Source organism: Theobroma cacao, chromosome 7, assembly GCF_053813885.1.
Source record: "Theobroma cacao isolate CCN51 chromosome 7, ASM5381388v1, whole genome shotgun sequence".
NCBI classification, from domain to species: Eukaryota; Viridiplantae; Streptophyta; class Magnoliopsida; order Malvales; family Malvaceae; genus Theobroma; species Theobroma cacao.
In genome coordinates, this window is record NC_142645.1 from 35,601,493 (window position 1) to 35,617,603 (window position 16,111).

Sequence of the window (16,111 nt, forward strand, 5' to 3'; positions counted from 1 at the left end):
TTGAAACGAATTTGGTAAGAAAAGGAAATTAAATTAAACTTACTAATTCTAAATGCATGTAAAAACGATCCAATCCGTTTTATAATTCTTATTGTAAGCATTACTTGGTAAAAGTTTCTTTTATCAACGAGTAATTACTTCATTTTAAATGCTTTTTATGAACTTGCTGCCTGGACCATACTACCGTGGCTAGATCTTATAGGTTGGAGTAACAATCAAACTCTTAAATATTTCAATAAATCACTTGGAACCTTCATAAAAGAAAAATCTACTTGACTTGTATATGGAAATTAAAGTTTAATTTCCCATGTCTTGATTTAAAATGCAAAAATAAGAATAAGAAATAGAAGACTTTCATGTTTGTTCTTCTACTTATTGTACATACGGAGAGCAACATAACATTGATTGAGTAAATTATTGAAAGCAAGTGATCCCTGGGCTTGACGACTCTATGAAGCCAACTTGACCAATGAAAAGCACAATAATAAAGGTTAGCACAAGTACTTATTGCTATTTAAACATGCCTTTGCAACTTCCCTTGCAATCATTTCATCATTCTTCAATGTAAGGTGGTAGTTGATCACCCCAAGGATCTTCGCGATACCAATTTATGGTCTCGGTGTGGACTACATTTTGAGTACTAGCAGACCTTTTGATGGTGTCTTGCTCAACCAGTGGTAGTGTCTTTTTAAACAATTGAAGCAGTGAAATGTAAAACAAAACAAAAGTATTAGTGTCTCATGTTATGAGGACAAAAAAAAAATAAAGATATTATGATTTGTAAGTATATTAGGTCAAAAATTCATTAAAGGTGATGGAATAATTCACTAAAAGTGATATTCTAGACCAATAATCATTTAACTATTTTTTTTGAAAATATTTTAAATAATTTAAGTAAAGACTTTGAAATTATGCCTTATAATATGATTGAAGACTCTAATTGCCTATACACATGCCAAATAAAAGCTTGTACTTAATTCAGTAATCAGTAATAAAAGCTCTTAATCATCAATAATGATTATGTTGGGAGGATTTGGAGAATGAAGAAGGTATTTACAGTTTTTGTGAATATTCTTGCAAGAGTCCATTATTGAAGATGGCTTCAAAGGATTTCTTATCAATTTGGAAAGGTTGTCACTACATTTATAGGGAGAAATAAAAGCAAATATGGTAAGAGGTATCCATTTATCATATTTGGATTTTTTAGTAAAGATAGAATAGCAGTCTAAAATTTAAATGGAGCCTGACTTTTTAACCAAAGGCTAGAGGAAGCTACAAGGAAGCTTCTTATGCACCTAGTATTAACGACAATAGGAATGAAACCTCCAGTGGGATTTTGAGACAGAACTTGGCCTTATTCACTAAGCTATCTTATGCTCTAGTATTGAAGGGTGCTTTTAAAAAAGGTGGAGCTTCAAATGAAGAGAGAGGAGATTATCTTCAATGTCTTGAAAAGCATGGAAAACATGCTTTGGTTGAAGAGAAGTGTTGTGGTAACAACATAATGTAATTTAGATTCAGCAAATTTAATGGAATTATTTAAAATGTAAGGCATTTCAGGGCTACTTATGAGGAGTTTGTCTCCTAAAGAATTTCTGCTAACCTTTGAGGATAATGAGCTATTTGAAGAGATCAAAGATAAAGGTTGGGATTGGCTTAACAAATGGTTTACTAAGGTGGAAACATGGTTGGAGAAATTTTCATCAAAACTCCTTAGCAAGTGGGTGCTTGTATAGGGGATCCTTTAGATGTGTGAAATAGGAACATTATAATTTATAAGCATTTTAGGCCAAATTCATTAAAAGTGATATTCTGGACTCAGTTTTGGTTGTAGTGTCATACTCAATCATTTAAATAATTTAAATAAAGATTGTGAAGATTATGCAGTAAAATAGACAAGATTAAAATTTTCAAGGTATATACCTCTGTTTTGGCAGGCACATATTTCTTTGAATCTATGAAGAAACCTGTAGTTATCTTGGGACATTCTCCTACTTCTAAATACCTCAAAGTTGATAATCTGAAATGATATCCTCTTGGCAAAAGTCAACGAGGCTTGGCAGTTCTTCAAGTGATAAATATTTTAATTGATCAAACTTTATATCCTTTTCATCTTTCACTTCTGCTTCATCTTCTACTTCAAATACTTGTTCCAATTTAGAGTTCCCTTTAACCCATAACGCTTCAAGTTTTGGAAGACAACAAGCAGATCCAAGAGGAAAGAGACTTTTCAACTTTTTGCAATATGTAACAGAAATTTTGGTCAAATTAGAAAAGCTTATAGGTTGGAGATCACCATCTAATGGTGAACAAACTTGATCCTTAGCAATGATTTGGTTCAATTCATCACATTTTTCTATATCTAGACTGACCAACTGTGATAAACTTCGAGTAGTTGCAGGTGAAAATATATATCTTTGCCTCTTGCAATCAATCTCCTTAGAATTGTATGGTTTTCAAGAGTTACAACTTGAGTGGCATCCTTCCATATAATCTGCATTTCAGATAAACCCTCTAGGTGGAGTTCCTTTATGCACCCATGAACCTGAAGTACTTCTTCATGACTCCCAATTACTATATATTCTTGATTGCAATTGGCTAAAATACTCAATTGAAAGCTATTTACCAAGTTAGAGAGGGATAATTCCTGCAAATACAAACACTACTAAATGTAACTAAATACATTCCTTTTCTATTAGATTGGGAATAGTTGAGCAAATGTTATTCATAATTCTTCAAAATTTTAGATGTCAATTCACAAAAAATCCTTATATTTTTAAAGGTAGCACATATGTTTCAAAATTTAAATCCCAAATTTTCATGAAATTGTTTGAAAGTGAAATTCAAAGACACCTAACCCCTTTCAGGTCTTTCTTTGTTAATTTTGAACTTAAAACCGTTTATGGTTTTCCTTTTCTTTTGATCTTTTCTTTGCAACTTGTTCATTAACAATCTTGGTTTGAAAAGTAAACATAAAGTGGTTAAGTGTCATTTGTTTTTAATTTACCTAAATTATATATAAAAAAACATAAAAGAAATCCCCACCCCCCAAATGGAAAGCCTAGCTCTCTCAATCTCTTTTTCTTGCCTGAAACTTGAATTGAAGAAAGTAGAAACACTTTGAATCAAGAAAAAGGAACTCATGGCCAAGAAGAAAAACAGGACTTAAATTGAAGAAAGAGAAAATTCGCTCAAAGAAAAGAGAGGAACTGGAATCTAAGAAGAAAAACGAAGCTCGAACAAGAAAAAAAGAATTGCAAGGATGCCATCGTGAAGAAAATATATGATGAATCTGAAGTCAAAAACAAGGACAAGGAAAACCCAAAGGTCCGCAGGTTACCCACAAACAAAAATTTGTTTTTTTAAAAAAATAGTATATAACTTTTGAGTTGTAATTTTAAAATATAGTTGGATTAATTTATGAGCATTGAAAAGATTTGGCTAAAAGGTAGAACCTAAAACAATAATTGAAGGAAAAGTGTATAAAAGAAATACCTTTACTGAAACCTACTCGTTAACTTCTTTTTGAATGATGAAATTTGTCCATTTAGGACAACTGCAAACTTTCATCTTCTCTAGGGATGGCAATGAGATGAGAAAGTTTTCCGAGCAAAAGCAACTCAAATTTATCAAGTTTACAAGTCCTAAATCTTGTAGGCAAGGGAGCACAATGGCGCGATTAACTCCATTCTTTTCTTTTGCCACATGGAAAGTTTGTTGTAATTGAGGAGAATCAGTTATCCAAAATGATTTGAATCGTGGAAGAACATGAGCCAAAGGAATTTAAAAACATATTCCAGTCTTGGACAATCACTTATTTCTAGAGTTTCCAATTTTGGCAAGAACGGAGAATGGAGATAGATTTCTTTGTCAAAAGCAAAGACTTGCTCTAATTTTTGGCATCTATCTATCTTGACATGTTCTAGATGCAACAGACTTTGAGCAAAGTGAGGTGAGAAGATAGATTTCAATTTATCACAACCATGAATTATTACTTACTCCAGACTTTGTAGGCTTACATGATGAGTTGGCTCTTTCAATATACTCTCCACTGTTGGTAATGACCGCAGCTCCAAGCTTCTTAAATTTGAGAATGGTTCTGCCTGATTTACCTCACATAAAGAAAAATATAAAATTTATTAATTAATAAATTTGAATATTAACTCATTATACTTGATCTTAATTATTGAGAAGAAATACATTTTTTAAAAAAAAGTAGAAAAAAGTATTAAAAGTTAACAATTTAGAAAGATTAGATAGTAATTATTTATATATTTGATAATTCAATAAAAAGAAAGGTAATTTGAAAAAGAATATATGAGAGCATTCTTAAAGGAAAAATGGAGAGATAACAGGTACCTCTAGCTCAGCCATTTCTTTGTCAAAAACAAAGACTTGCTCTAATATTTGGCATCTATCTATCTTGACATGTTCTAGATGCAATAGACTTTGAGCAAGGTAAGGTGAGAAGATATATTTTAGTTTATCACAGCCATGAATTGTTACTTCCTTCAAACTTTGTAGGCTTACATGATGAGTTGGCTTTTTCAATATACTCTCCAATGCTGGTAATGACTGTAGCTCCAAGCTTCTTAAATTTGAGAGTGGTGTTGCCTGATTTACCTCACATAAAGAAAAATATAAAATTTATTAATTAATAAGTATTGAAAATTAATTCATTATACTTGATCTTAATTATTGAGAAGAAATACATTTTTTTTAAAAGAGTAGAAAGAAGTATTAAAAGTTAATAATTTAGAAAAATTAGATAGTAATTATTTATATATTTGATAATTCAATAAAAAGAAAGGTAATTAGAAAAAATAAATATATGAGAGCATTCTTAAAGGAAAAATGGAGAGATAAGAGGTACCTCTAGCTCAGCCATCTCTTTGTCAAAAGCAAAGACTTGCTTTAAATTTTTGTATTCAAATATTTGGAGTTGTTTTAGATGCAACAGACTTTGAGCAAGGTAAGGTGAGAAAATAGATTTCAGTTTATCAGAGTCATTAATTATTACTTCCTTCAGACTTTGTAGGCTTACATGATGAGTTGGCTCTTTCAATATACTCTTCAATACTGGTAATGACTGCAGCTCCAAGCTTCTTAAATTTGACATTGTGCTCGTCTGACTTTCTTCCTTTCCAAAAAACCCATTCATTTGAAACACTGATTGCAACTGCTTACAATTAGAAATGCTCAATTTTTTTAACTTTTTTAAGAAGCTAATCGGTGATTGACCATGGCACATGTGATACCCAACATCCCACATCTGATGTGAATGTGATTGTTAAGACCTATATAACAATCCAAATCCACCACTACTAATAACTTGAGTTTAAGCTTTTGAGGACATGTGTTTTAGGTCCAAAAAGCTGCTGGGCTAGTGGTTGGACTTGGGTCGTTATAAATGGTATCAGAGCCTGCATTAGTTCGATGTGGCTTTTCACATTGTTCTGGTGAGATCTTGGTCCCATAGATGTGATGTGTGACCTCGATGAGGACATCAAGGATTTGAGTGGGTGGGATTGTGATACCCAACATCTCACATCTGATATGAATGTGATTGTTAAGACCTATATAACAATCCAAATCCACCAATACTAGTAACTTGAGATACTAGTAACTTGAGCTTAAGTTTTTAAGGGCCACGTGGTTTAAGCCAAAAAAGTTGCTAGGCCAGTTATTGGACTTGAGTCGTTACAGCACAACTCTTTCAAAGAAGTCATTCCTTTCATATCTATGTCGTAACGTGCGGGTCCGAGAACCCGACCGCTAAACGCGAGTGAAAACTCTAAAAAATTAAGAGTCGCCACCAATCTGTTTTTACTAGGTGTGATTGGCCACCTATTGACTCGATTCTAATCGATGAAGCTTTAAATTAATTTTAAGCCCACCGAAAAGAACCTTAAACTGGTCTACGTTTTTCTAGATTTAAGTTCGGGAGTACAGTTACGCTCGGGGAAAGATTAGCACCCCCAGGACGCCCGTTCCATGAACGGTACCATTTTTAGATTATCCTATTAGGCTTTAATTTTTAATTTCACTATATTTCCTTAGTTATTATTCTCTTATTTTATCTCTTATTTAACCTAAAATGGAAAGCAAATGTGAGGCAAGATGAAATGCACAGCGTGGGATAAAAATATGTCGAACGAATAACCTTTTATCAAGGATATTCTCTCGGATCCGCCCATCATACTGGTGGGATCTGGGGTATTCTCTCACCTAGGGAATTATTCGATAAATTCGCCTTCGCAAATTCGACAAATAAATCCCGTCATCAAGGTCATCGTACATTTTCTTTTAAAATAATATTTTCGTGCATGATGAACCTAATCTGGGCAAAAGCTTTTTATTAAAGATGTTTCTTGAGCCCTTCCATCATACTGGTGGGACCCGATGACATCTTTTTACCTAGGAAACTTTTCGAGAAATACCCGCCTTCGCAAGATCCTCGAAAGATCCCATCATCGGGGCTTAAACTCGAAAACAAAAATATTTATATGTAATGATATACATGATGCGACATATATATATATGCTATGCTAATGTAATTATCTATTTTATTATTATTATTTTTTTGTCATTTTTTTATTATTTAATTATTATTTTCATTTTATTTCATATTATCATATTTTCTATTTTTTTTGTTCTCCAATATTTTATTATTTATTCTAAGTTTCTCTTATTTTCCTTTTATAATTAGATAAATTGTTTATAATTCCATGTTATTTTAGTGAACAAAATTTTATTTTTCTTTTACATAACATTTTATTAATCTATAGTTTATACCATTAGATATTTAATACTCAATTTTAAATTACTTATTGTTTTGGGTTTTTATTTATTTGTCTATTTATTTAATGTCATGTATATTTCATTTTTACAAATTTATTATTTTATTATATATTTGAATTATTTTTATTTATTATTTTTATCTTTTTTTTTATCTATTGTTATTTATTTATTATTTTTATTGAATAACTTTTGTATAATCAAATTCTTTATTTATTAAAAATTTCGAGATCTTGAAATCGAGACCCTCCCATCGTACTGGTAGAGCCTTAATTCGGATTCCGTACCTAGGGAATGTGGGCTCGGGATTGCAACTTCTCGCGTCTCGGCCAACTATCCCATCATCGGTATCGTTTAATCGTCTTATTTAAAATTGAATAAATCTTCTCTTTGCTCTCGTTCTCATTATTCCTTTATGTGTAGATTATCCATTTAAACAAATTTATTCTTAATACTAAATACTTACTTTTCCATGTTCAATATCCCTCTAAATCTATTTATTATATTATTATTTTTTGATTAAATGTTCATTTATTTTCTTATATATTTTGGGCTTATTTAAGCATTAATAACCTTTTCTATCTAATTTATGACATAATCAAATATATTCATTCATTCATTCATTTTTTTTTTTTTATTTTTTATTTTTTTGCATATGTATATATATTGCTAAACAATTTATTTTCATCCTTATCTTTCTTTTATATTTCTACTTCCTTTATATGTTTTCCTTTGTCATTTTAAAATTTTTTAAATTATGTCTTTTATTTTAGTTAAGCTCAATTAATTATTCTCCTATCTAAATAATAAATCCACCACAATACCACAAAGTTAACATTAGAGAAAGTAAGGAGTATACCTTCAATGGGCTGACAATAGCCCAACCCGGATAGCCTGCTTCAGTTGGCCCGCTGTCCAGTCTCCTACCCAGTAACCTCCAAATGCCCAAAACTACACCGTTTTGATGCCTTAACCCTAAGTATAAAAAGGCTTTTTTCTCACCCTTTCTTCATTTTCTCCTTTCAACTTCTCTCTCTAAAACCAAACTCTCTACCCTCTCTCTAAAAAGCTTCCCTTCTGACCGACCACCACCCAAAATCGACAGTGCCACCAGCTACCAGACCGACCCTCTCTCTCTCCTGCCTCCTTGCTCGATGGCCACCGGCGTCGCTCCCCAGCAGTCAACTCTCCTTTTCCCGACGTCTTCCTCTCCCTTCTCCTACTGCCTTGGTTCGCTCATCGACGGTCGACCCAGCTCCTAAACATCCTTGCTTCGCTCACCGGTGATCAAAAGACCCAAATGCTATACCCCTAAACCGGCAACAGCAAGGCCCAAATCCTATTAGTGTCGGCTACCCAAAAAACCCCTCCAAAAAAAAATAATCAAAATCCTCCCTAAAAACAAAAAACCAAAACAAATCCCAAAGCAAATAAAAAGAACACCGCACTTATCCTTCACCCATTGTGTTTTTTTTTTTATTTTTCTGTATTTTTTATAGAGAATTTGTGGGTTATTGTAGCTGCTAGACTAGGATTTTTTATGTTTGATCTGTTGTAGGTTGCTTAGGGATTTTTCTAGGATTTTTTGGTTTGCAGGGTGGCCTCCATTGCTCCGTTGCTACAATGGGGCTTTATACACTCGGCTTTTGGCCGAGTGTAGTGCCTCCACTACCCTGCCAGACGTGAATTTTTCGCCTTTGGCAAGGTGAGGGAAGTGCCTGGCAAGGTACAGACCCCTCTCCCCTTTCTCTCTTTTCTTTTGTTTATTTTTCATTTATTTTTAATTAATTAGGATTTTTTCTTTTTTACAGTGTCCACAATCTAAGTTCACCAAATTAGAGAATGCAGTGGTTGGACTTTGTTCTCGTGTTGTATCAATCAAGCATTCTAGATCGTCACAATATGCAAGCTTAACAGAAGTTAATTCCTTTAGTCCGTGCTGATCTACATTTGGGACAATATTTTTGTGTTCCATGGTGATATCGTCCAGAATAAGCATTTTTATATTGCAAAACAGCTCCTTAAATGCATTTAATGAGGATGAGAAGTCACTAATTGCCAAGGTTCTCAAGCTCAGCCCCGCCAAATCTTGAATATAATCATTTACAGCTATATTGTAGCTTTGAAGTTCAGGAAACACAAAGTTTTCTTGAGAACATTGATCAGTAGAAACTCTCAGCGTTAATGCAGTCAAAGCAGACAATGAATTCAGCTCCAATAAGTTAGCATTGTTTGCAGATGTCACGTGTAGCTCTTGGAGTGAGGCCAACCTATTACAAACAAATACAAAACGTTATTAATGCAATAATAGCACTTTCAACCGAATGATAAAAATAGTAAGGTAATGAAATGAATAAGATAACGAACTTTTTTATTTCTTCATTCTTAAAGTTACTTTTGTACTATAGGTTGCAATGTTTCATAATAATAGGAGTGGCCAAAAGCTCATGCTAGATATATATGTCTTTGTGATAATCAAAATCAAAATACTTAATAAAGTAAATAATAGGAAAAAAAAGAGAAGTAAATAACATAAAATTAAATACTCAACTCAAAACAATAAGATAAACAATTTTAATCTCATTTTAGTACTACCTTGATAGTAAGCTAGTGGGGAAATAGCTATATAACACTCCACTGTGAGAAAAATATAGTGATTTTAATTTAGTAATTCCACAAATTCTTCTGGAAGTTCTTGAATATTAGTCTGAAGCAATGCCAAAACCTCGAGGTTTTCCACATTCCTCAATGATGAGATGTTCTGGAGCTTGCAATTTATAAAGCACAGAGTTAGAAGATTTGCCAAGAATTGAAGTGCTTCCAATGTGAATACAACATCTTGGAGAAGTAAAACTGGAAGAGTTGTCATTCTTTCAAAAAATGCACACGGAACTCTCAATGACTTCTTTCCTTTGAGAAACAAAATCTTGAGTTTTGAAAATTTCACTTTGTTAGGAAGATGATTAATCTCAATGTTCCATAAAGAGATTGTCGTACAACATTCAAAACTTTCACTTATAGGCCGTTTCATCAACCCATCCTTTACCATGAATCTATTTTCTCCTCTCGATACTATCAAATGACCAAAATCACGAATCACATCATGCATTTTTACAGATTCTTCATCATAAGCTTTCAATAACAAACTGGACTGTTGGAGTGTAGTTACTGCTTCATGAATTTCCCTCCTTAAGACTTCAATTGAGTCAACATTACTGAACAATTCTTGACCAATTTCACATATAATCAACATCTCAATTTTTATAACATAATCTTCAGGAAAAAGGGAACATAACAAGAAACAGGATTGGATGTTGTCGTTCTCCAAATAATCATAACTAAGCCCAAGGCTATAGTTACCTCCACAAACATCTTGATTATCCGAATGTCTTGAGTCCTTGAATCGTTGATTTGCTGCTATCCACCCATTTAGATTTTTGCCTTTTAGAGCTTTTGCCACAGTTACAATTGTAAGAGGCAAACCATTGCATTCACGAGCAAACTCCTTGGCTACCTTCAAGGTGGGAGAGTCATCTTCTACACCAGCTTTATCTTTGAATAAAGCCCACGCTTCATTTTTAGATAAGATATTGAGCTGAACTTCCTTTTGACAATTCATTCGAGTGCAAACTTGTTGAAGACGCGCGGTTAAAAAAATTTTGCAAACCCTTGTGATTATCACCGAATGGAATTCCTATAGCTTTCAAGTCAAGTTCTTCCCAAACATCGTCAAGGATTATAAGGATGTTCTTCATGTCTTTTATTCTCAAATACAATTGTTCTGCTCTTCCTTCTATAGTCGTCATTTGAAATTTTAAATGTAGGAAGTCTGCAAATTTATCTTGAATATTGTTGATGCTTGGAGTTTGGGACACGGTTACAATCACGACTTCATCAAAGAGTCGCTTGACTTGCCTTCCCACTTCTTTTGCCACAGTGGTTTTACCCACTCCTCCCATCCCATATAGACCCATCATGTTCACATCATCCTTTTTCAAAGCCTCCATGATCTCTTTGAAAGCAGAATTCGAGGATTCAGAAGGCATGAAATCTTTAGATGGAATGAACTCTAATCTTGGAAGAGGAGGACGCTGGCCGACTCGTTGGAAATTACATGTCTCTGCTAAAAGTTGAGAGATATAAAGCGTCTTCTTTGCTATTTTGATACTTAAGCAGTATCGCCAGCCGCAACTAGGACACCAATTGAAACACTTGTTACGCTCTATTTCTTCCTCCAAACTCTGAGCTTCTCCCAATTCTATCTCTGCCTTTGTTAGCCACTCCTCAACGTCCTTCTTAATTACCTCAGTTTGCCTCACAGCCTCATCGACATCATCTTGCACCTGATCTTTTTTTGATTGAAGTGCTTTTCGCTGCTTCTTGAAATCTTCAACAATTTTGCCAAAACGGAAATAGCAAGTGAGATAGGGTGATGCGTATTCTGTTGCCAGATTCCCTACGGTATTGGCAGCAGCAGCAAATTCAGCAGCCATTCTTTGGTGATCTGAGATTGAAAAGCAACTTCGATGAGTAAAAAGTTTTACAAAGAGACAAAAACAGTTAAGAACTATTTACGAAGTACTTGTCCAAAAAATAACTTGTTTTCTAAACCCAAGAGATCAGCTTGCAAAAAAAAAAATCTACAAATATCTAGTCAAATGTAACACCAAACAAATAAATCACAGAAGAGAAAGATGAACATTAACATACCAAGGAAAGCTATAGATGAATTTTCAGGAGAAAGACAGAGCAGCTTCTATTTTGATCTCACAAAGTCGGTGATTTCTTTTTTCTTTTGAAGTTCAGAAAACTGTCACTTATCTTCTTTTCGATGCATATAGATAATTCTATTTCTGACAGAGCAAAACAGAAAAAGCAGAGTAAACAGAGCAACTCAGATGCTAAGAACATGGAAAGAAGAAACTCTTAAGCCAAGAGGAATTTTTTTTTCTTTCCCTAAAGCAAAGAGATGAGCTTATGTAAGCAAACTAATAGTGGAAAAGCTACTGAAATCCTTTCTTAAAACTTACGTCTCTGTTTTCTCTACTTGAATGTGAAAGGGTAAGAGACAATACAAGTTCTTAGCTCTCTGCTTCACACAGATACCGTGGGTGTAGTGTAACTGTAGAAGATCAAAACAGTTAATTTGGACGTAGAAAATAACACAGTGCCAATTTTGCATGTAAAGATTGCAGATGTACACTGAAACGCAAAAACCAAGACAAAAATAAGCCATCGAAGAAAATATGAACGTATATACAAATGAAAGATGAAGTTTCAGTAGCCAAGGCCAAGCTTTTCTATATTGTTCAAAGAAAACTCAAGTAGAAATCAAGTAACCAAAAGGGCAGTAGCAGAGGGAATTAAGAAACTACAAATATGTGTCAATCTAAGATGAAAAGAATAACTTCATTTGAAAATAGAAAATATGTGTCAGTGCATCTAAACTTGCAAATATCTATACTCAAATGTAAAACCAAGACAAATAAACCACTGAAGAAGAGGATGAACATTGACATACCTAAGGAAATATACATGAACTTTGAGGAGCCAAGACAGAGCTTCTATTCTGATCCAGCCAAAATATATTACAGACATTAACAAAATCGGTGAAGATTCTTTTTTTCTTTTTTTGGGTTGAAAGAAAATTGAAGTAGAAATCAACTTTGCATGCACTGCAATGATCAAAAGGCCAGGAACTTAGAAAACAACAGACTTTCACCCATCTTCTTTTGAATGCATGCAGTTAATTCTGCTTCTGATAACAAAAACTTCTTTTCTTTGGAATCTCTTCTTTTTATTTTTACTATTTTCTTATTCAAAGCATTAGTGGAAGACAAGTGCCCAAACATCTTTAGCCATATGGAACTATTGACTAATATTTTAAAGTGAAAAACATAAACTATTGCCTTATGGAACTATCATATTGTATACAAAACAAAAAAGTAAATATTTCATAGCATAAAGGAGAATTTGTTATGATATAATAAATTGTGTTGTTAATTAATCCAAGAAACTTAAATTCGAGAGTTTAATTATTTCATCTCTTAACTTTTGGATACCAAAATTTCAAACATTTCAAAAATAATGATGAGAATTTCACTCTAAATTGAAAATAATTAATTACTATTACTGGTACAAAATATATTAAACAAAATTGTTTTTCAAATTAGACTAAGGTTCAAAAATAACATTATAATGTTTACTCCTGGACCCCAAACATATTTTTTGTTTAGTGCCAAATCTATCTCTTGCTTTTACTTTGGATTAGTCCAGACGATTAACAAAATTTCAATCTATCCCAAGCTTTTACTTTGGATAGCATAATTAGACAGGTTTCTTAAACTAACCAAAAAAGAAAAGATATATTTGGAATTAGATTTATTCGATAACAAATTAACTTAAATTTGGGGAAGACCCTTCAAATAAATCAAATGTATTCTTCTTACGTTCTTGGGTTTTAGTTGAAAGTGGAAGACCCTTGACCTGATCAAATGCCTCTTGTGTTCCACAACTTTTGGTTTTCCCTGTGTTTTAGACAGTTTATTTTCCTTTTGTAAATGCAAAATTCCATACCAACAAATCAGCAATAAACACTGAATTGCTTCTTTCAATAATCCCGAGCCCCTACAGCTTTTGCTAGTGGACATGGAATCATTGTTATTTTAGTTTCTTATTCAACAAAAGTTGCAGCAACGACTTTGTTTTCTTCTTAGTCTCTTTCTTTTATTATTTATTTTTTATTGAAATAACAATGAACATAAACATCTTTTGCTTCATCGGCTTATTGGTCTCACTTTTTTTTTATTATTAAAAATGATTTAACAGCAATAATATCTCACTCCAAAATCTTAAATTATGAAAACACGTTATATGTGTTGATCATTAAATTATTAATTTTAGTTACTATAAAGGTGATTATTAAAGGAAGATAGATAACGGCTTCCATCATCTCTCGATTAAAATTTCAATTAAAAAATGACCAGCACTGAATATTTCTCATGCTAAGATCAAAACAATTTTTTAAATTAGAAATAGAAAATATGTGTCCATGCATCTAAACTTGCAAATATTTACTCAAATGTAACAACAAGACAAATAAATCACAGAAAAAAAAAAGATGAATAGTTACACACCAAGGAAATTTAGTGTTGAATTTTAAAGAGCCAAGACGGAGCAAACTCTCATAGTAAGTGAAGGCATCTTTTTTTTTTTTTTTTGAGGTCGAAGAAAACTAAAGTGGAAATGAACTTTGCACTGCAATGATCAGAAGAGAATATGAATTAAAAAACAGCAGACTTTCACTTATCTTCTTTTTAATGCATATAGATATTTCTATAATTGATTATGTCTATTCTACAATAGTAATAGACTTGTTCACTGCAGATCTCATTATTAACCACACCTTTTCTAATCGAAAACTAGGTAGCTCCATCTTAAAAATTACCACGAACACTTAAAAATTAATGAAGCATATTTTTGTCTAAACGAAATTTGCCATGATTCTAAACGAAAGTTCACACCTTCAATTTAATTTTTTTTTTTGATACTATGAATTTGAGAAGAAAACTGATATATGATCATTATCAAGACTTATTTTTATCTACCACCAAATTGTGGTAAACTGATGATGTTTAAAAATTATATACTGTCAGTATATACATCAATTATAAACCCTTAATTTAATCTGTCAGTTTAAAAAATAAGAAGTCAAATACATATGCTATAAGAGACTTTGAGCATATAAAAACAAATTATATATGGAGAATATAATATGTACCTCAATTCAGGTGGATCTTAATTCTAAAGTTGCATGGATTTACTTCACTAGGTCCAGTGATCGGGAAACCAAAATTAAGAGAAGGAAAAGCAGCAGGGATCACAGAGAAGTAATTTAAGAGAACAGTTTTTTTTTTTTTTTTTTCAGAGTTAAACAATAGAGATGGTTTTCTTCTTTGAGTTAAAAGAAAAAAGGGAAATCAAAGGAAAATAAAAATGGAAGGGTAGGTTTTGTTGAGTCAAAGGAAGAGCGAGGCAGAAATCAAACAAACTCTTAGGATAGTGTAGCTCGCAGATGTGGAGATGATAGAAGACGAAGCTTAAATGGAAACTCTATGACAAAAAATGGAAAAATATTATCCTAATTAATAAACAAATATTATTCTCTTTTCTTTGATTACAACCAGCTACAATGCAAAAGCTACTGCTATACATTGAGAAAGTTTGTTTTATTTATTGTTTTCCACTTGGCTTTTCCATATGTTATCCTCAATTATTTAACAACTAAGGTTCATAGCAAAACTCTTTTTACGTTCTTGGGTTTTAGTTGAAAGTGGAAGACCCTTGACCTCAAATGCCTCTTGTATTCCACCACTTTTGATTTTCCCTGCGTTTTAGACAGTTCCTTTTCCTTTTGTAAATGCAATATTCCATACCATCAAATTAGCAATAAACACTAAGTTACTACTTTAATAATCCCAACACCTCCCCCCCCCCCGCCAACAGCTTTTGTTATTTTATTTTAGTTTCTTATTCAAGAAAAGTTGCAGCAACGACTTGGTTTTCTTCTTACTCTCTTTTTTTTATTCTTATTTTCTTTTATTCATATAACAATGGACCCAAACATCTTTTGATTTATCGAACCATTGGCTTCACTTTTTCTTTTCTTCTTTTTTTATTGAAAGAATTATTTAACAACTAATAATATCTCACTCCAAAATCTTAACTTATGAAAACACGATATATGAAAATTGATGAAGATTTTTTCTTTTTGTTGTTACTAATTTTTTTATTCAAATCCTTAGTGGAAGACGTTAAGGACCCAAACATCTTTTGCCTTATGAAACTATTGGCCTCACCTTTTCTTTCCTTCCTGTTTTGAAATTGTAAACTTTGCGATGCGCTGGACATGTTCAAACACCACTTTCCCTCTCAGTTAAAAGTACTTTAGAACAAAAATATTAATGTTTACTGAGGTATTGCTCCTTTACAAAGAATTGAATGAGGAAGAAAAAAAATAGGGATTCGTGTTTGTGATCATAATCATAATAATGTTCATGAGGTATTCTCTGTTAAAAGAAATTCTGATTAATGTAAAATTAGCTTCGTGTTTGTGATATTAATCATAATAATGTCTTCTTTGTAAGATTTCAAGATATTGAATCTTTATAGACAAGTTGAAAATAAAAAAAAGATCACCGAATTTCTTTTGAATTGCTTTAACGAAATATAAATTTTTCTTAAACAAAATTTATCATTATTCAAAAGGCAAATTAAGTTCACACCTTTCATTTTGTTCTTATCCTTCTACGTA

The 16,111-nt window shown here is 32.4% G+C and overlaps 1 protein-coding gene across 1 annotated transcript; it reads right to left on the reverse strand.

The window, feature by feature from the left end:
* Window positions 1-203: 203 nt before the first annotated feature.
* LOC148761833 (putative disease resistance protein At4g27220) lies at window positions 204-12,610 on the reverse strand. The gene is given in 13 exon segments (XM_088808728.1): window positions 204-684; window positions 1,924-2,039; window positions 2,042-2,437; window positions 2,440-2,647; window positions 3,511-3,785; window positions 3,788-4,103; window positions 4,360-4,614; window positions 4,874-5,251; window positions 8,597-9,068; window positions 9,394-9,466; window positions 9,469-10,462; window positions 10,464-11,302; window positions 12,320-12,610. Coding segments are annotated over 13 exon segments (4,470 nt in total). The 5' UTR covers window positions 12,336-12,610; the 3' UTR covers window positions 204-552.
* Between the last annotated feature and the right edge of the window lie 3,501 nt (window positions 12,611-16,111).